General features: G+C 36.6%; 1 protein-coding gene across 3 annotated transcripts in view; it reads right to left on the bottom strand.

Annotated features, from left to right (window-relative positions):
* Nucleotides 1–16,919, bottom strand: part of VPS13A (vacuolar protein sorting 13 homolog A) — a 264,231-nt gene that overhangs the window by 223,133 nt on the left and 24,179 nt on the right. For all 3 annotated transcript variants that reach the window (XM_043565725.1, XM_043565727.1, XM_043565726.1), the window contains exons 6-10: nucleotides 10,089–10,198; nucleotides 9,360–9,419; nucleotides 7,375–7,434; nucleotides 7,119–7,199; nucleotides 3,315–3,372 (exon numbers count right to left, since the gene is read on the bottom strand). In XM_043565725.1, coding sequence (XP_043421660.1) covers nucleotides 3,315–3,372; nucleotides 7,119–7,199; nucleotides 7,375–7,434; nucleotides 9,360–9,419; nucleotides 10,089–10,198 — 369 coding nt within the window. The remainder of the gene's footprint in view (nucleotides 1–3,314; nucleotides 3,373–7,118; nucleotides 7,200–7,374; nucleotides 7,435–9,359; nucleotides 9,420–10,088; nucleotides 10,199–16,919) is intronic.

Raw genomic sequence — 16,919 nt, 5'->3', positions numbered from 1 at the left:
AAGGATAACAATATTCTTGCAAAGGGAGGCCAGTAGTAGCTCCATCTATAGAGAGATCAACTATTAAATTATCAGCTAATCTGTGTAAGAACATAGTACATTCCTCTGATTTTAATCATCCCCAAGGCACAGCACTTAATTTTTTCACATTGACCATTCAAATGTACTCAACATATTATACTCAATTATATACATATGTTGAACTTGAATAAAACAAGAAGATATTCCACAATAGGAAACCGGTTAAATTCATCATGGTACATCCATACAATAAAATACCACACAGTGAAAAATAAGAAAAACTTATATATAAATGGAAGGATACGTACAAAGCGATAAACCACTAAAATGATTCCTCTCCCCCACCTTTCTCATGTTACATGGAAAACTACACAACTCCCATACCCTCCCTGGTTGCAATCTCTATCCATCCCTGGGTTACAATCTCTCCTACCTCTCTCTGATTTTAGCTCCTGGCAACTCTAATTTCCAAGTGATTTCCATATACAAATGCTCTTTCCAAAACCAAAGCCGCTCAGAACCTTGGACTCCTACCCCTTACTTCATCCACTAAACCTCATCATGCCCATAGCCCCGCCCTCTCCATAAATTCAGTCTCAAGCATCCAACTCTCCTACCGCCACCACGTACCTCTCTAGTATTCTGATACCAAACCTCCAGGTCCTGTGGAACCTAACACTCATTGATCCTATTCTTTCTCTGTCCTTCACCTCCGCCTCATGTCCTCAGTTCCCTCCCCACCCTATTAAAATTCTATGATCGGTTATGTTAATCATTGCCCTGCATTCACTCTTCATTCCTTTGTCCTTCTCACTTTTGTCAGTGATCAGGCAAAACCCTAATTCTGGATAAAACCCCTCACCATGTATTCTACACCTATAATCTACCACAGAAGTTGAACTTTATCAGGGAAAAAAAAAATGACACAGTCACACAGATCGGCCTCACTATGTCATAAATCCCACAGTTCCTCAATGTTGTTGAGAAATCATACAACGTTTAGTCAAGGACAGGCCAAATCCATACCCACAGCATGTTTTTGCACAAGCAGTGAACTAGGAATGATTGTTACACTTTTACACGGTTGTTTAAAGGAAAAAAGAAAAATATGCGACAGAGGCTGTATACACATGGCCTTCAAACTGAAAAATACTTAATTTACTACATGGCCCTTAAAAAAAAAAACAATTGCCCAACCCCTACCCTATCTCAGTGGCTCTCAAAATTTGGTATTAATCAAAATCACCAAGAAAGCCTATTAAAACACAGATTGCCAAGGTTCACTCTCAGAGGTTCCGATTCAGTGTGTCTGGGATGAGCCCTAGGATTTACATTGCTAACAGGTTTCCAAGTAATACTGATGCTGCTAGTCTGAACTGCACTTTGAGAACACGGTTCTAGTCAATTCTCTCTCCCGTTAACCTACGTGGGTATTTCACAGCCTCTCCTCCCTCCAAAAACCTCCCAACACCTCACATATTAAGAAGTAAGAGCTCATCAAAGAAATTCCATAAACTATCACCATCTCTACTGCCCACCCAGTATCAGGACTTGTGTCTCACGCCTGAAATCTGTCTTACGATTGAACTAATCACGTTCTCTGTGTGGAAAAGCACTCCACTTGTGCACGAGATCCTATCCCCTTTTACCCACATCAATAAAGAAAGTATCCCTTCTCTATCTTGCTTCATTTATTCATGTTCTACAGATGATTCTCATCTCAACCTATGAATAAGCTGTTGAATCTCCCATTAAATAAAAAAAAAAGCCTTCAGTCCTCCTTCCCTCTCCAACAGGTATGCCAATTATCAATTTATTATCTGTGAACTCTGAATTCATCCTTCATTGTCTATTCTAAAAACTAGACTTGGGCCCTTGAAATATTTTTTACCAGCTAGCGTAATACTAATCTTTATCAGTAGAGGGCGCCGGAGAGATACTGTAAGAGGAGTTATGTTTGCTGGTTCTAATGTGCTCATTCCACAGACTCCTGCACTGCCATGGTTTTTCCACTACCCAGCTCCCACAAAATGTCTCCTACAGAATTCTGCTCCTTCAGCGTCCCGCTCCTATGGTATGACAGCAGCTCCTACACTATGACAGACTTCTTCAGCACCAGCCTCCTGAACTGCACGGCGACTAGCAGCAGCCAGCAAATTCTCCCAGCACCCTAATGCAGTTCTCCAGTGAAGTGCCTCCCACAGGACAAATCTCTATGAGAATCCATAAAGTTCCTGAGGGTGAATTTCCAACAAGTTTAGAGACTTTCCTGGCAATCGGTGCGCCCTGGTCACATAGATCTCTATGCTGAGGCAGGCAGACCCTCTTCTCTGGGCACTCCATCTTAGTCCTAGGGTAGGGGCAGTTCCTTCTACTATGCCTTTTTTTCTTTAGAGTTCTCTCTACTTGTTAGCGAATCCTTTGTGACTCCAACCCCCTGTTACAGTCATTTTTTATATTAAACTTCCCCTGCTCAAATTACTGTGTGGTTTCTCTCTCATCAGGTCCTGACTATCGCAGCGGGAAATGACAGCAGGGCAAAGGAGAATAAGTCAAACCTAAGTGACAGACAGGAGAATCATCAATACACATGACAAGAAATCTCATCTGTTCCTAATGTTTCCTTTGATGAAAATACTCTAGAAAATAAAACCAAAACCATGAAATGGATAGTTTAAGAGTGAAAACAAGACTCAACTTTAGGAAATTAATAAAGTATAATCATGAAGGTAGAAGAATACAGCAAAGAATCACTGAAGACATCAGACGACCAAAGCCAATAGTTACCCACTCACCAATCAGTATTTACTGAGTACCTACAGAGTACAGGAAATGCTACTCCTTTCAACTTGAAATTTTACTCATTTCTGAAAAGTACATGTTCATTTCAGAAAATTTGGAACCAAATGCAAGTATGGAGAAGAAAAGTTTTAAATACACATTTTAAAAATAGTAAGATTACACTACAGACTATGGCAGCTAGCCTTATTAAACTGTATTTGCCATTTAAAATGTCTTAACATTATAATTATTATGAATAGTCCTTCGAGATTTACCACATTTATTACATCCTCTCTCGGGACATTTTTCTTTCCTATAGTTTTGAAATATAGCAAAAAGTTCCCCAACAATGAAGGGCATTGAACAGATAGCTGTTTTATTTGTGCATATGTATTATAAATACCTTGACTTATATGACAAAATTAACATGAAACGTCACAGTGACATTAACAATGTTCATTAAAATTTATACCAATTACTTTAATTGTACTTATTTTATAAAATGTACTTACCAAAATCATAACCTTCTGGAACAATATTTTTATTGACAATACCATTCCTCAAGCTGTCCTATTAAAAGACAAACTGCTTTTATTTATATTCATGCCAACAGATCTTTATTCTACAAAATCCTACCATATGCAAAAAAAAAAAAAAGTTGAAAAACAATTTAAAAAATAAAAAACTCAAACTTAGGAGGAATTAGCTATGGAAAATATTAAACTGGTTAGACAATATCCCATTAAACTACTACTATTAAAGAATGTTCTAGGAACTATTTGAATATATGTGTGTTTTTATATATTTGTGTACAGACACATATATAAAATTTGACAAAACTCAACATCCATTTATGATAAAGAATCTTAAGAAAGTGGGAATGAAGGAAATACACCTTAACATAAGAAAGGCCATATATGACAATCCCACAGCTAACATCATGCTCAATAGTTGAAACCTGAAAGCTTTTCCTCTAACATTAGGAACGAGACAAAGATGCCCACTACTCTTGCCACTTTTATTCAGCACAGAATTAGAAGTCCTAGCCAGAGCAATTAGGCAAGAAAAAGAATGTAAGGCACCCAAATTGAAAGGAAGAAGTAAAACTATCACTGTTTGTAGATGATATAACATTCTATATAGAAAACCCTACAGACTCCACCAAAAACTGTTAAAACTAATTAATTCAGTAAAATTGTAGGATACAAAATTAACATACAGAAATCTACTGCATTTCTACACACTAATAATGAAGTAGCAGAAAAAGAAATTGAGAAAACAATCCAATTTACAATTACATCAAAAGGAATAAAATACATAGGAATAAATTAAACCAAGGAAGCCAAAAACTTGTACACCAAAAACTGTAAGACACTGAAGAGACAAACTAAAGATGCCAAAAAAGGGGACCATATTCCATGCTCCATATTTCAAGATACATTGTTAAAAAGTCCATACTAGCCAAAGCAATCTACAAATTCAATGCAATCCCTGTCAAATTTCCAATGGCATTATTCACAGAAATAGAATGATCCTAATATAAGTATGGAACCACAACAGACCTCAAAAACCAAAGTAATCTTGAGAAAGAACCTGGAGATATCACAAGCCTTGATTTCAAATTCTATTCAAAACTACAGTAATCAAAACAGTATGGTATTGGCATAAAAACGGACACACAGATTAATGGCATAGAATAAAGAGCCCAGAAATATATCCATGCATATGTATGGTTAATTAATTTCCACAAAGAAGCCAAAAATGTACAGTGGGTAAAGGAGAGTCTCTTCAATATGAGGTGTTTGGAAAACTGGACAGCCACATGCAAGAAAATGAAACTGGACCACTACCTTAGACCATACACAAAATTAACTCAAAATAGATTAAAGACCTGAAGCCATAAAAATCCTGAAAGAAAAGACAGGCAGTAAGTACCTTGACACTGGTCTTGCCGATGACATTTTGGACCTGACACCAAAAGAAAACTAAAGAAAAACAAGTGGATGGGAATGCAAGCTGGTGCAGCCACTCTGGAAAACAGTATGGAGGTTCCTCAGAAAACTAAAAATAGAACTACCCTACCACCCAGCAATGGCACAACTAGGCATTTATCCCCGGGATACAGGTGTGCTGTTTCAAAGGGACACATGCACCCCAATGTTTATAGTATGTATGTATATATATATATATGTGTATATATATATATATATATATACACATATATATATATATATATACATAGTATATATACACAACATACAATTACTCGGCAATCAAAAAGAATGAAATCTTGCCATTTCCAACTACATGGAGGGAGCTAGAGGGTATTATGCTAAGTGAAATTAGAGAAAGACAAAAGTCATATGACTTCACTCATATGAGCACTTTATGAGACAAAACAGATGAACATAAGGGAAGGGAAACAAACATAATAGAAAAACAGGGAGAGACTCAAATATGGAGAACAAACTGAGGGTTACTGGAGGGGTTGTGGGCGGGGGGGGGGGGGCTAAATGGGTAAGGGGCATTAAGGAATCTACTACTGGGATCATTGTTGCACTATATGCTAACTAATTTGGATGTAAACTTAAAAAAATTTTTTTTAATTTAAAAAAAAGAAAAAACAAACAAAAGTAAGTTGAACACATCAAACTAAAAAGATTCTACAAAGCAAAGGAAGCCATCAATATAATGAACAGGCAACCTACTGAAGAGGAGAAGATATATGCAAATCATTTATCAGATAAGTGGTCAATATGCAAAATATATGAAGAACTCCTACAACCCAATTTCAGAGAAATAATCCAATTAAAAAATGGGCAGAGGATTGGAAAAGACATTTTCCGGACAGATGGCCAACAGATACATGAAAAGGTACTCAACACCACTTATCATCAGGGGAATGCAAATCAAAAGCAACTAACACCTGTTAGAATGGTTATTAACTTTTTTCCAAAGTAGGCTCCATGCCCAGCATGGAGCCCAACACGGGGATGCTTAACTGGCAGAGGCACCCAGGTACCCTAAAACAGTTATTATCAAAAAAACAAGAAATAACACGTGTTGGCAAGGATGTGGAGAAAATTGAACTCTTACGCACTGTGGGTAGAAATATCAATAGATGCAACCCCTATAGAAAAGAGTATGGAGGGTCTTCAAAAAATTAAAAGGAGAACTACCATATGATCCAACAATTCCACTGCTGAACATTTATCCAAAGAAAAGAAAAACATGAGCTAGAAAAGATATGTGCACCTCCATGTTCACTGCAGCATTAATTCCAATAGCTAAAATATGGAAAAGACCTACATGTCTATTGATAGATGAATGGATAAGGAAAATATAGTATAAATACACAGTGGAGTATCATTCAGCCATTAAAATGAAGGAAATCTTACCATCTGCAACATGGATGAACCTTGAGGCCTTATGCTAAGTGAAATAAGTCAGAGAGACATATACCCTATGACCTTACATGTAGAATGCTTAATAAAAATTAAAAATAAAAATGAAAAAAAAAGCCAAGCTCATACTCATGGGTACAGAGAACAGATTGGTGGTTGTCAGAGTGGGAAATATGCATAATGTGTAAACAGAATCAAAAGGTAAGAATTTCTTGTTATAAAAGAAGTCAGTTATGAGGATGTATGTAATGTACAATATGGCAACTATCGTTAGTAATATCATATTGTACATTTTTTTAAAGTTATTTTGAGATAGTGAGCAAACAATAGTGGGGGAAGGACAGAGAGACAGAGAGAGACAGAGAGAGGGAGGGAGGGAGAGAAAGAATCCCAAGTAGGCTCCATGCTCAGTGCTGAGTCCGACACAGGGCTTGATTCCACAAATTGGGAGATCATGACCTAAGCCAAAATTAAAAGTCGAACATTCAACAGACTGAGCCACCCAGGTGTCCCTCATATTGCATATTTTAAAGTTACCGAGAGAGTAAATCTTAAAAGTACTCATTAAAAGTTTTGAGATTAACTATGTATGGTAATGGATGTTAGACTTATTGTAATCATTTCACGTTATATACAAATGCTGAACCATTACCGTGCACACATGAAATTATGTATATATATGTAAATATAATTGTCAATTATACAAAATCGTCAATTATACAAAAAAATGGGTCTATACACATTTGTGTACAGGCACATATATATTCACATATTTCTGTAAATGTTGCTAATGGATTTTGTCTAGGAAAAAAGACCACAAACTACGGTATGTTAATAAATGACGATGAATAAAACCAAATGCAAAATATACTAACAAAAGCATATACACATATCCCAAAAAGATTTACTTACCAATGACTCATCATAATCATTAAGGTAAAACAACTGAGACTTCACATTCCAATAGGCAAAAAGGTTATCCAATCGGATTAACTGAAAATAAATCAAGTTTATTACACATCTCATTTTCTTTAAATGATAAACATACTCTATTTTCAGAAGTCTCAAATCACTGAATCATATAATCAAGTTAAGCAAGTAAAAACTCACACGAATCCTTAATAAAAGTCTTTATCAAGTCTATGGGTTGACAGGATATTTATTTTACCTTACGAAAGAGTTTCTCAGTTTCATCATGTAAACATGGAATCCAGAATTGATCAGTTGTCTGAAAATAAAAACAGTGAAAGTGTCATAACACATGAAATGGCTGATAAATTGTTATCAACATGCCCTTGACCAATTTCCCATGAAAATGTCCTTGAAAACCTTCAGTGAAAGGATATTAACCACAACAAAGTCTCTGTTTTCAAAGAGCTCAGTGGTGACTGAAAAAGCAAACAAGTCAACCGGCAATTACAAACAGGTAAGTGCCACCACAGAGGTTAAATACACAGTTCTCAGAATAATGTAGGAGCCTCAAACTCAGCGGGTAATGGAGAAAGTGATGACTAATACATGATATATGGATAGAAATTACTGATTTTAAGGGGTGCCTGGGTGGCTCAGTCAGTTCAGCACCCGACTTCAGCTCAGGTCATGATCTCACAGTTCGTGGGTTTGAGTCCTATGTCAGGCTCTGTGCTGACAGCTCACAGGGATTGGGATTCTGTGTCTCCAATTCTCTCTGCCCCCCTCCCTGCCCCCCACCCCCACTCCCACTCTCATTCAAAAATAAACATTAAAAAAAATTTAGAAATTATTGATTTTAAGGTTAGTAGGCAATATGATTCAGAGTAGGAAAACATGCAAATATACAACATGTTCAGGGAATTGAAGAAGCCCAGTATTGCCAGAGAACATAAAGCAAACAAAAGAGATGAAACCAGATGTTACCAGGGGTCAGATTAAAATAGATTAAAACGATTTTAAAACAACACTATTGACTTTATTCTAATAGCAATGAGAAGCCACTGAGGGCAATCAAGTGTTTAGATGCTTATTCTACAAAGATGGTTTTCATTTTCTGGTAGAGAACTGAACAGATGACAACAGTGACTTTCAAACTTTAGTGTGTATCAAAATCACCTGGAGGGCTTTCTAAACCCTAGATTGCTGGGCCCCCAGCTGAGTTTCTAACTAAACAGGTCTGCACTAGGGGACCAGTTTCTAAGGTCTCCCAAAGGGGATGGTCAAAACCGCTCTGTCACAGTTACCCATGACCCACATGTTGCCATACCCAATGTAATTCTCATCCTTATTTTTCAAACTAACAGCAGCATTTGACAGTTTATCCCACCCAACTTTAGTGAATAACTTTTAATTTGGCTTTTCTTTTTTTTGCTTGTAGTAGGTCCATGTTTTAAGAAGAAATTGTACACAAAAACTCAACAAATATAAATAAAGCATGTAATGAAATACTACAGAGCAATTAAACTGAATTGAATTACATGTAGCAACACAAGTAAATATTAACACTGTGAAGAGAAAATGAAAATTTGTAGAAAAATCATGTAAAGTATTTATGTAAACTTTTAAAAACCTACCGGTATTATACATTTCTAATTGACATATTATACCAAAGTTTAAAAATTTAGGATGTTTATCTCTGGGAGAAGGGTAAGAGTAGGAAACAGAAGGGTTTTAAACTTTATTCCTAACAGTTTATTCTTTAAAAGTATTCAAAATATAAACCAAATGACCGATTCCTCAACTGTCCACAACATTGATGCAACAATGTTTCATAATCCTCTATTTGCTCCCATACTTTAAAAATTCCTCAATTTGAAAAATCAGGAACCAAGTTTGCCACCATATTAATAATGGTGGTAAGAAAATGAGTGATTTCTTTATGTTTTTCAAGATTTATTGGTTTCTGAAATAAACATTACTTTCATTTTGTATTTAAGAAATGGATTTTTTAAGGAAAAAATATCAAATATATTCTGAAAATAATAGGCCTTCGTATTTTAAACTAAATTTGATTATCAAACATTTTTTGAAATGCTAAACTACCTACCCCGAATTCCAATCTACCTTATGCACTTTCTGTACCAATTCTACATAGACACCTATTTTTGATGCTAGCATACAAGAACACTAATAGCTTGATGAACTGCACAATATGGTTAAACTGCTTTTTAAACAAAGTACCTGCATGCTGAGATTTTGAAGGGAAATACCAAATGACAATGGATTGTCTCGATTTGTGATCTAAAGAGAAAAGAGCAAATTTTACTCAGATTTTTAGTGGTTAAACAAAATTACAGAAAAAGTTCGTTTTCTGGAAAACATTCTTTTTCAAATACTCAAAAACATTTTACTACTTTTTAGAACCTTTATTCCTGTGTTTTTCCCAATATTAATTAAAATTTTAAGTATCAATGTATTAGTGTTGCACGATAATAAATCTTTGTATTTTTCAATGTATAAAAAACCAGTTTATCAAAAAACTGACCTCACAATAGTACTGTGAGAAGCCAATAATTATGCATTTTAGAGACATAGGATCTGAGATAAACAATCTAAATCTACCTCTACTGATTCCTAGACCAGTATAACTTCCAAGAGGCAAATATAAAGTATTCTAAAAATACGTGACTCGCCAACTACATAATGCCCAACTACCCAAGGTGACTGCAATAGAGGAAGACATTTTCCTTCATTATCTGATTTTTGAACATTTTAGCAAAGTGTAATCAAGGCATTAAACACTGCAAATTGAAACTATGATTACAAAACAGAAAGATCAGGTCATCTTCAGATCTGTGTCCCTCCACTTCCCGGCATTCAATAGGCTGGCCACAACAGAGCAGGTGTCAACAAACCATAAAGTATATATATGAAAATATAAAAATAAGTTTCACCTATTAAAATACTTACATCATCTTCATAACGAATATGGATGTTGGAAATTTTCACTTGAAGATTTTTTATGATCTGAGTAATTAATTTTTCTGTGAAAGTGTCCGGTTTCTCCACCTGATGTTTTTCTACAATAGCAAATACTTTTTTTTTTAACTCGAATGAAAAATACACTCTATAAATATCCATCCACATATGGAGGTAACATAAACATCACCATGTTAAAGAAAAAAATCTGTCTTTATAAACAGAACACTAAGAGCATCCTTTCCCAAAGTCTTCCACACCAAAGACTCAAAGGCTACCAAATACAAATAGTTTCAAAACCTACTTTTTCAATGAAACTAAAGCCAACTATTTAGAACTTCCTGCCATTAAATTTTACAACTATACCTGGGTCCATAAAGACCTGGAAAACAATGAAGATTATTTGGTAAGAATTCTAATAGGCTTAAATTAGAAAAGCCAGAAACAGTAACAAGGAATTGCCCTTAAAATTAGTGATACTATTACAAATTGTCTGTGGTTTGATGTATGAAATACTTGAATATGCTTCTTCTCCTGATGAATCCAGAACAGGAAGACAGGCAATCCTTTCTTCTTTCAAGGAAGAATTAAGGAAATTCATCATTTGTTTCATTTTCTAAAAAAGATATTAACTATCTCCAGTTTCAAAACTTTCCAGGGGAATAGAAAAAACAAAGTATTGGGGCGCCTGGGTGGCGCAGTCGGTTAAGCGTCCGGCTTCAGCCAGGTCACGATCTCATGGTCCGTGAGTTCGAGCCCCGCGTCAGGCTCTGGGCTGATGGCTCGGAGCCTGGAGCCTGTTTCCAATTCTGTGTCTCCCTCTCTCTGCCCCTCCCCCATTCATGCTCTGTCTCTCTCTGTCCCAAAAATAAATAAACGTTAAAAAAAAAAAATTAAAAAAAAAAAAGTATTGAAACTCCTAATTTCTTCCATTTTTAATTTATTTATTTTGAGAGAGAGATGGTGCAAGTAGGGGAAGGGCAGAGAGAGAGAGAGAGAGAGAGAGAGAGAGAGAGAGAGAAGAGAAGAGAAGAGAAGAGAAGAGAAGAGAAGAGAAGAGAAGAGAAAAGAGAAGAGGACAGAATCCCAACCCAAGCAGGCTCTGTGATACCAGCTGCAGAGCCTGACATAGGGCTTGAACTCATGAACCGTGAGATCATGACCTGAGCCAGAATCAAGAGTCGGTCACTTAAACGACTGAGTCACCCACCCAGCACACCGCTAAGTCCTTTTTTAATATGCATTTGATAACCACAGGTTACTGTCCCTTTTTTCTCCATTTGAAAATGACAATGAAAACTATCTCATTTTCTATGTGTAGTCCTGTCTCACTGTACATACAGAGTATCTGTTTTTTCCTCTCATGACCCACTACTAATTCAACTAGCCAAGGAGGACAGGCTGATGAAGATAAATTTACATCAAATCCAAGTGTCAGTGAATAGCGGGTAAGTAAATATATTAAATATAAAAAGACTTTAGAATAAGTAAACAAAATAAAAGCTCTTTGAAGAAAGAGCATTTTAATCTTTGAATACGACACCACATCCTAATAAAATCCTTTATAAACCTATTCAGTCATTCAATTAAATGCTTAAATCTTTCTTTCCCTACCCAGTATTTCCTTCTGAATCCCTTAACCAACACAGATTCTATAATGTCTTATTTCACCAACATTTTCAACCCTTTTATTCCTTTTTGCTCATTTTCCTCTGTCAATAAAGCTCCAACCCTGAATAAAACCAACTTTCTACTTTTTATATCAACATGCTTAACCTTGCCAATTGAGCACCAGAGAAAAACCACAACAGGACTGAAATTACTATAAATTAAGTATCACCAACTTCATCCCAACAGCCACTTACTACATTTCTCCACTCAACTTGTTCACATGCTCTGGAACAACTAAGTCAAATTCTTTCTGATTCTCCTCAAAGGTCTAACAATCCTTCCATTGCTCTCTTTACTGTTAGATGACCTTGTCTCCAACTTTGGAAGAAACAGAAGTTCCTTTTCCGTAATCATCACTCAATGACCCATGACATGCATGACGTAAATAAAATGATTATTTCTTTAATTTACCTAATACCTCGTTAGGATCTGATAAATTCTTTGCTTCCTAAAACACACTTTTCCCATGAAATCATAATCTCCAAATTTCTTTCTACTTATGTGATGACTCTTTTTTTTATTATTTTTTTGGTGTTCATTTTTTTGAGAGAGAGAGAGAGAGAGAGAGAGGATCCAAAGAAGGCTCTGCACTCACAGCAGAGAGCCCAATGTGGGGCTCGAACTCATAAATCGTTAGATCATGACCTGTGCCAAGTCAGCGCTCCACCGACTGAGCGACCCAGGTGCCCCTCATCACTCTTTCTTGATTTTTTTTTCTGTGTTCCTCTTTTACACCATCATTAAAGGTTACATTTCCTTAAGGCTCAGTCCTAGGACGACTTCTCCTCTCCTCTACTGCTGCTTCAGGGAATCTCATCCACACCATACACCTCAACTATCATTTCAATGCTGGTAACTCACAATTATATGTTAGATAGAGTAAAAGTGAGATATATTCAGAGAAATTGATACACTCAATAAACTATAAATAGGTCAGTATGTTTAGAACAAAAGAAGAGAAGAGAAAGGGATGGGGTCAGTAATAAGGCTGAAGAGGTAAATAGGATTCAAATCATATGAACTTTTACATATCACGCTGAAGAGTTTAAACTTCTACCTGATAACAATAAGCTATCACTAATGAATTTTAAGCATAAACGTTTCTAATTTTAGACCAATGTAAAAATAAGGACTTCTGATTAAACATGGTGGACTGTTATCCATTTTTCTACTTCTCAGTAAGACCTCATTAATGCAAAAGGGGAAAAATGGATAAATCCCCAAGGTCAAGAAAGAGTACAGGAAAAAAACAGGTAAGATATACCTTCAGTAGTCTGGAAGCTAGAATGCAGATGGCCTTAACCTACTTAGCAGAGATGAAGAAATTCTTCTAAATACCTATAATAAATGGAGAGGCCAATAATAAAGATGAGTCAAAAGCCAGAATCCTGGGAAGATTCAGGAACTGGAGTCCTCAGAGAACATAAATGGCAGGGAGAGGATGATAATACAAGGATTGGCTTAAGTCTGGTGTAATTAGTAGTTAGACTTCCAGGTATCCTCCCTCCCTTAGTCCACACAGCCATACAACTATCCTTTTCCCATCCTAGTGAGAAGTAAGAATTTCTTCTGAAGAAAATACATGCAACAGACTGCAGACTCTAAAACCATGTACTTACAGATACAGGGAGATCCATCACATTGAAACCAGACACGTTAAGAAAAACTTCTATATAATAATCACCCTACATCCACCTACTATTGCCAAGAAAATAATAAAGTTGCACCAAAAAACATATGTAATCAGAGCATATATACTATTTGGCTCAGTAGTAAACATTTATATATAGCCATAATAACATAAACAATGAATACTGATTTAACCAAACATGCAATTATACTAGAAAGACAGAAAAATGGGTCAACCTTACAGTCCATAAAAGGAAGCCTCTCTATATAAATGATGTATAAGCATAATGAATCAAGTAATAGGGATGTGATCATCTTATATAGTAGCATGGAAGTAACCACAAAAACACTTTAAAACTTAAAAGTAGGGGCTCCTGAGTGGCTCAGTCAGTTGAGCATCCAACTTCAGCTCAGGTAAGATCTCACAGTTGGTGAGTTCGAGCCCCACGTCAGGAGCACTGCTGTCAGTGCAGAGCCCACGTGGGGTCCTCTGTCCCCCTCTCTGCCCCTCCTCCACTCACACTCTCAAAAGTAAATAAAAACATCAAACAAAACCCAAAAAACTTAAAAGCAGATCTATATGGAGCAGGTTTAGGGGCTGAGCCAGGAGACAGAATTTCTAAATTGTGGTACTAATATTACTTACTAACTTTTAAATCTATGTATATGTATTATTTTGAGAAGATGAAAATAATTTTTAAAAGGCAAAAGCCTAGGAGACTTAGTAAAGAAAGAATTGGAGAAGAGGAAAATGGCAGAGTAGAAAACACCAAGAATCTGTCTTCCTAGCTAGATAACTCAATAGGCAAAATGTGCCTAATGTAAAGATTCTGGAACTCCAGAATCTACTGAAGGCTTGCAACTTGCAACTTGCAGAGAAGGCTTGAATGTAAACTGCACTTCATTCACATCCACTTTAGCTCTTTACCATAGCAGCAGCTCACCCGGGCCCCTACCTATTCTCAGGCCTACTGCAGCCAGCCGTGCACACATTCCTGAAGCACCTTGCAACACTTGCAGGAACCAAGGTGGGAAGAAAGGACCCATCCTCCAAATATTTGGAGATTTGTGCTCTAATGGCTGGTTGCTGCTCCTGATCACAGAGAAGGGTGGTTGTGGTCACTGCACCTTTTTCAACTGTTGCAAGCCCCTCCCTCTCCAGCCAAAGTGACATCCAGGGCTTTTAAAGGACTCGCAACCTTTTTTGTTTTTGTCCCCCTTCATTGTCCTCTTCTCCCCATTTGTGAGCAAAACATTACAGACTAGGACATTCAAAACCAACTCCATATGCAGGGAAAATAAGAATGTGACCACACATGTTCAGGGAAAGGCATAGGCTTGGGCTCAGCAAAGTCCTGAGAATACCTTACATTTATACCTCAGACTGATCCTTGGACTAGGGGTAGCCTACAATAATGAAAAAGAAAAAAAAGCTTTAAAAAAAAAAGAAAAAAGAAAACAATGGGAATGGGGGTGAATCTCATTTCCACAGATATCACATTATTATATCCAAATATCTAGATTTTAAAAAGAATCACCAACGATACAAAGAAGCAGGAAGATATGGCCCGTTTAACAGACAAAAAATAAGTTAACAAAAACTATTCCTGAAGAAGATACGATGACAGACCTACTTTTTTTTTTTTTTAGTTTACTTATTTTGAGAGAGTGAAAGTGGGGAGGGGCAGAGAAAAGAAGGATAGAGAATCCCAAGCAGGCTCTGCACCATCAGTGTGGAGCTGGACATGGGCACTGAACTCACAAACCATGAGATCATGACCTGAGCCAAAGTCCAGAAGCAACTGAGCCACTCAGGTGCCCCACTAGACAGACTTTAAAACAACTGTCACATAGATGCTCAAAGATCTAAAGGAAGATGTGGAGAACATCAAGAAAATAATGAATGAAAAAAATAGAAATATCTATAAAGAAAAAAAATTTAAAAAAAAATTCAGAAGCAGAAAAGTACCATAACTAAAAGGAAAAATTCATCATAGAGATTCAAAGGGAGACTGCAATAGACAAACCTGAAGACAGAACAACAACAAATTATTAAATTTGAGGAACAGAAAGAAATAAATTGAAGTGAACAGAGCCTAACAGACACCCAGGGGACACCAAGTGGACCAACACATGCACTGTGGGAGTCCCAGATGGAAAAAAGACAGAGAAAGGGTCAGAGAGAATATCTGAAGACATACTGGCTGAGGGACTCCCATGTGGCTTAGTCAGTAGAGTGTGCAACTCTTTATCTAGGGTTGTAAATTCGAGCCCCACACTTGGTGTTTAGAGGACTAAAGAATGAAAAATCTCAAAAAAATAAAAACTAAAAAATGAGAAATACTAGCCGCAAACTGGCCACATTTAAAGAAAGACATGATTATATTCACCCAGGGAACTCAAAGAACTCCAAGGAAGAACTCAAAGAGACCCAAGGATACAAATTATAAGCAAACGTTCAAAGACCAAAGATAAAAAGAGAATCTTGAAAACATCAAGAGAGAAGCTGCTCATCACATGGAAGGGATCGTTAATAATTATATCAATAGATTTTTCATCAGAAAAAAGGCAGAAAGGCAATGGACCAAACTGCTCAAAGTGCTAAGAAAAAAAAATCTTTCAACCAAGAATTCTATATCCAGCAAAAATGCCCTTTAAGAGTGAGGGAGAAATAAAGACATTCCAAGATAAATAAAAGCTGAGTAAGACTGTCACCAGACCTTCCCTACACAATAACCAGAGATACTGCATGAAACAACAATGATCCCAACAAAAGATAACACATCTGCAATTATCAATTATCGTTACCTTAACAGTGGTTTGTAACTCTACTTTTTGCATTCTACATGATTTGAGAGACCACTGTACTTATAAAAAAAACTTCTTAGTCTAAATGCTAGTATTATGGTAACTTTGCTTTGTAACTCAGCCTGTTGTTTTCTAATTATTTAAGACGCTAATCTATTCAAAATAGTTTGTTTTCGGCAACAATATATAAAGATGCAATTCTGTGACAACAGCAATTTAAAAAAGTGAGGAGGGAGGGGCGCCTGGGTGGCGCAGTCGGTTAAGCGTCCGACTTCAGCCAGGTCACGATCTCGCAGTCCGGGAGTTCAAGCCCCGCATCAGGCTCTGGGCTGATGGCTCAGAGCCTGGAGCCTGTTTCCGATTCTGTGTCTCCCTCTCTCTCTGCCCCTCCCCCGTTCATGCTCTGTCTCTCTCTGTCCCAAAAATAAATAAACGTTGAAAAAAAAAAATTAAAAAAAAAAAAAAAGTGAGGAGGGAGATGTGAAAGAGTATAGTTTCTGTATGTTACTGAGGTTAAGCTAGTATAACTTAAAGTGTTCTAACTTAAGGATGTCAAAAATGTAATTCTCAGGGTATCCGTAGAGAAAATACCTACAGAATATGCACGAGATGAATGAAATAAGAATTTAAATTTTTTTTTTTTAACATTTATTTTTGAGACAGAGAGAGACAGAGCACGAACAGGGGAGGGTCAGAGAGAGGGAGACACAGAAT

The sequence above is a fragment of the Prionailurus bengalensis genome, chromosome D4 (assembly GCF_016509475.1).
Source record: "Prionailurus bengalensis isolate Pbe53 chromosome D4, Fcat_Pben_1.1_paternal_pri, whole genome shotgun sequence".
Lineage (NCBI taxonomy): Eukaryota > Metazoa > Chordata > Mammalia > Carnivora > Felidae > Prionailurus > Prionailurus bengalensis.
This window is presented reverse-complemented; position numbering and strand designations above follow the sequence as displayed.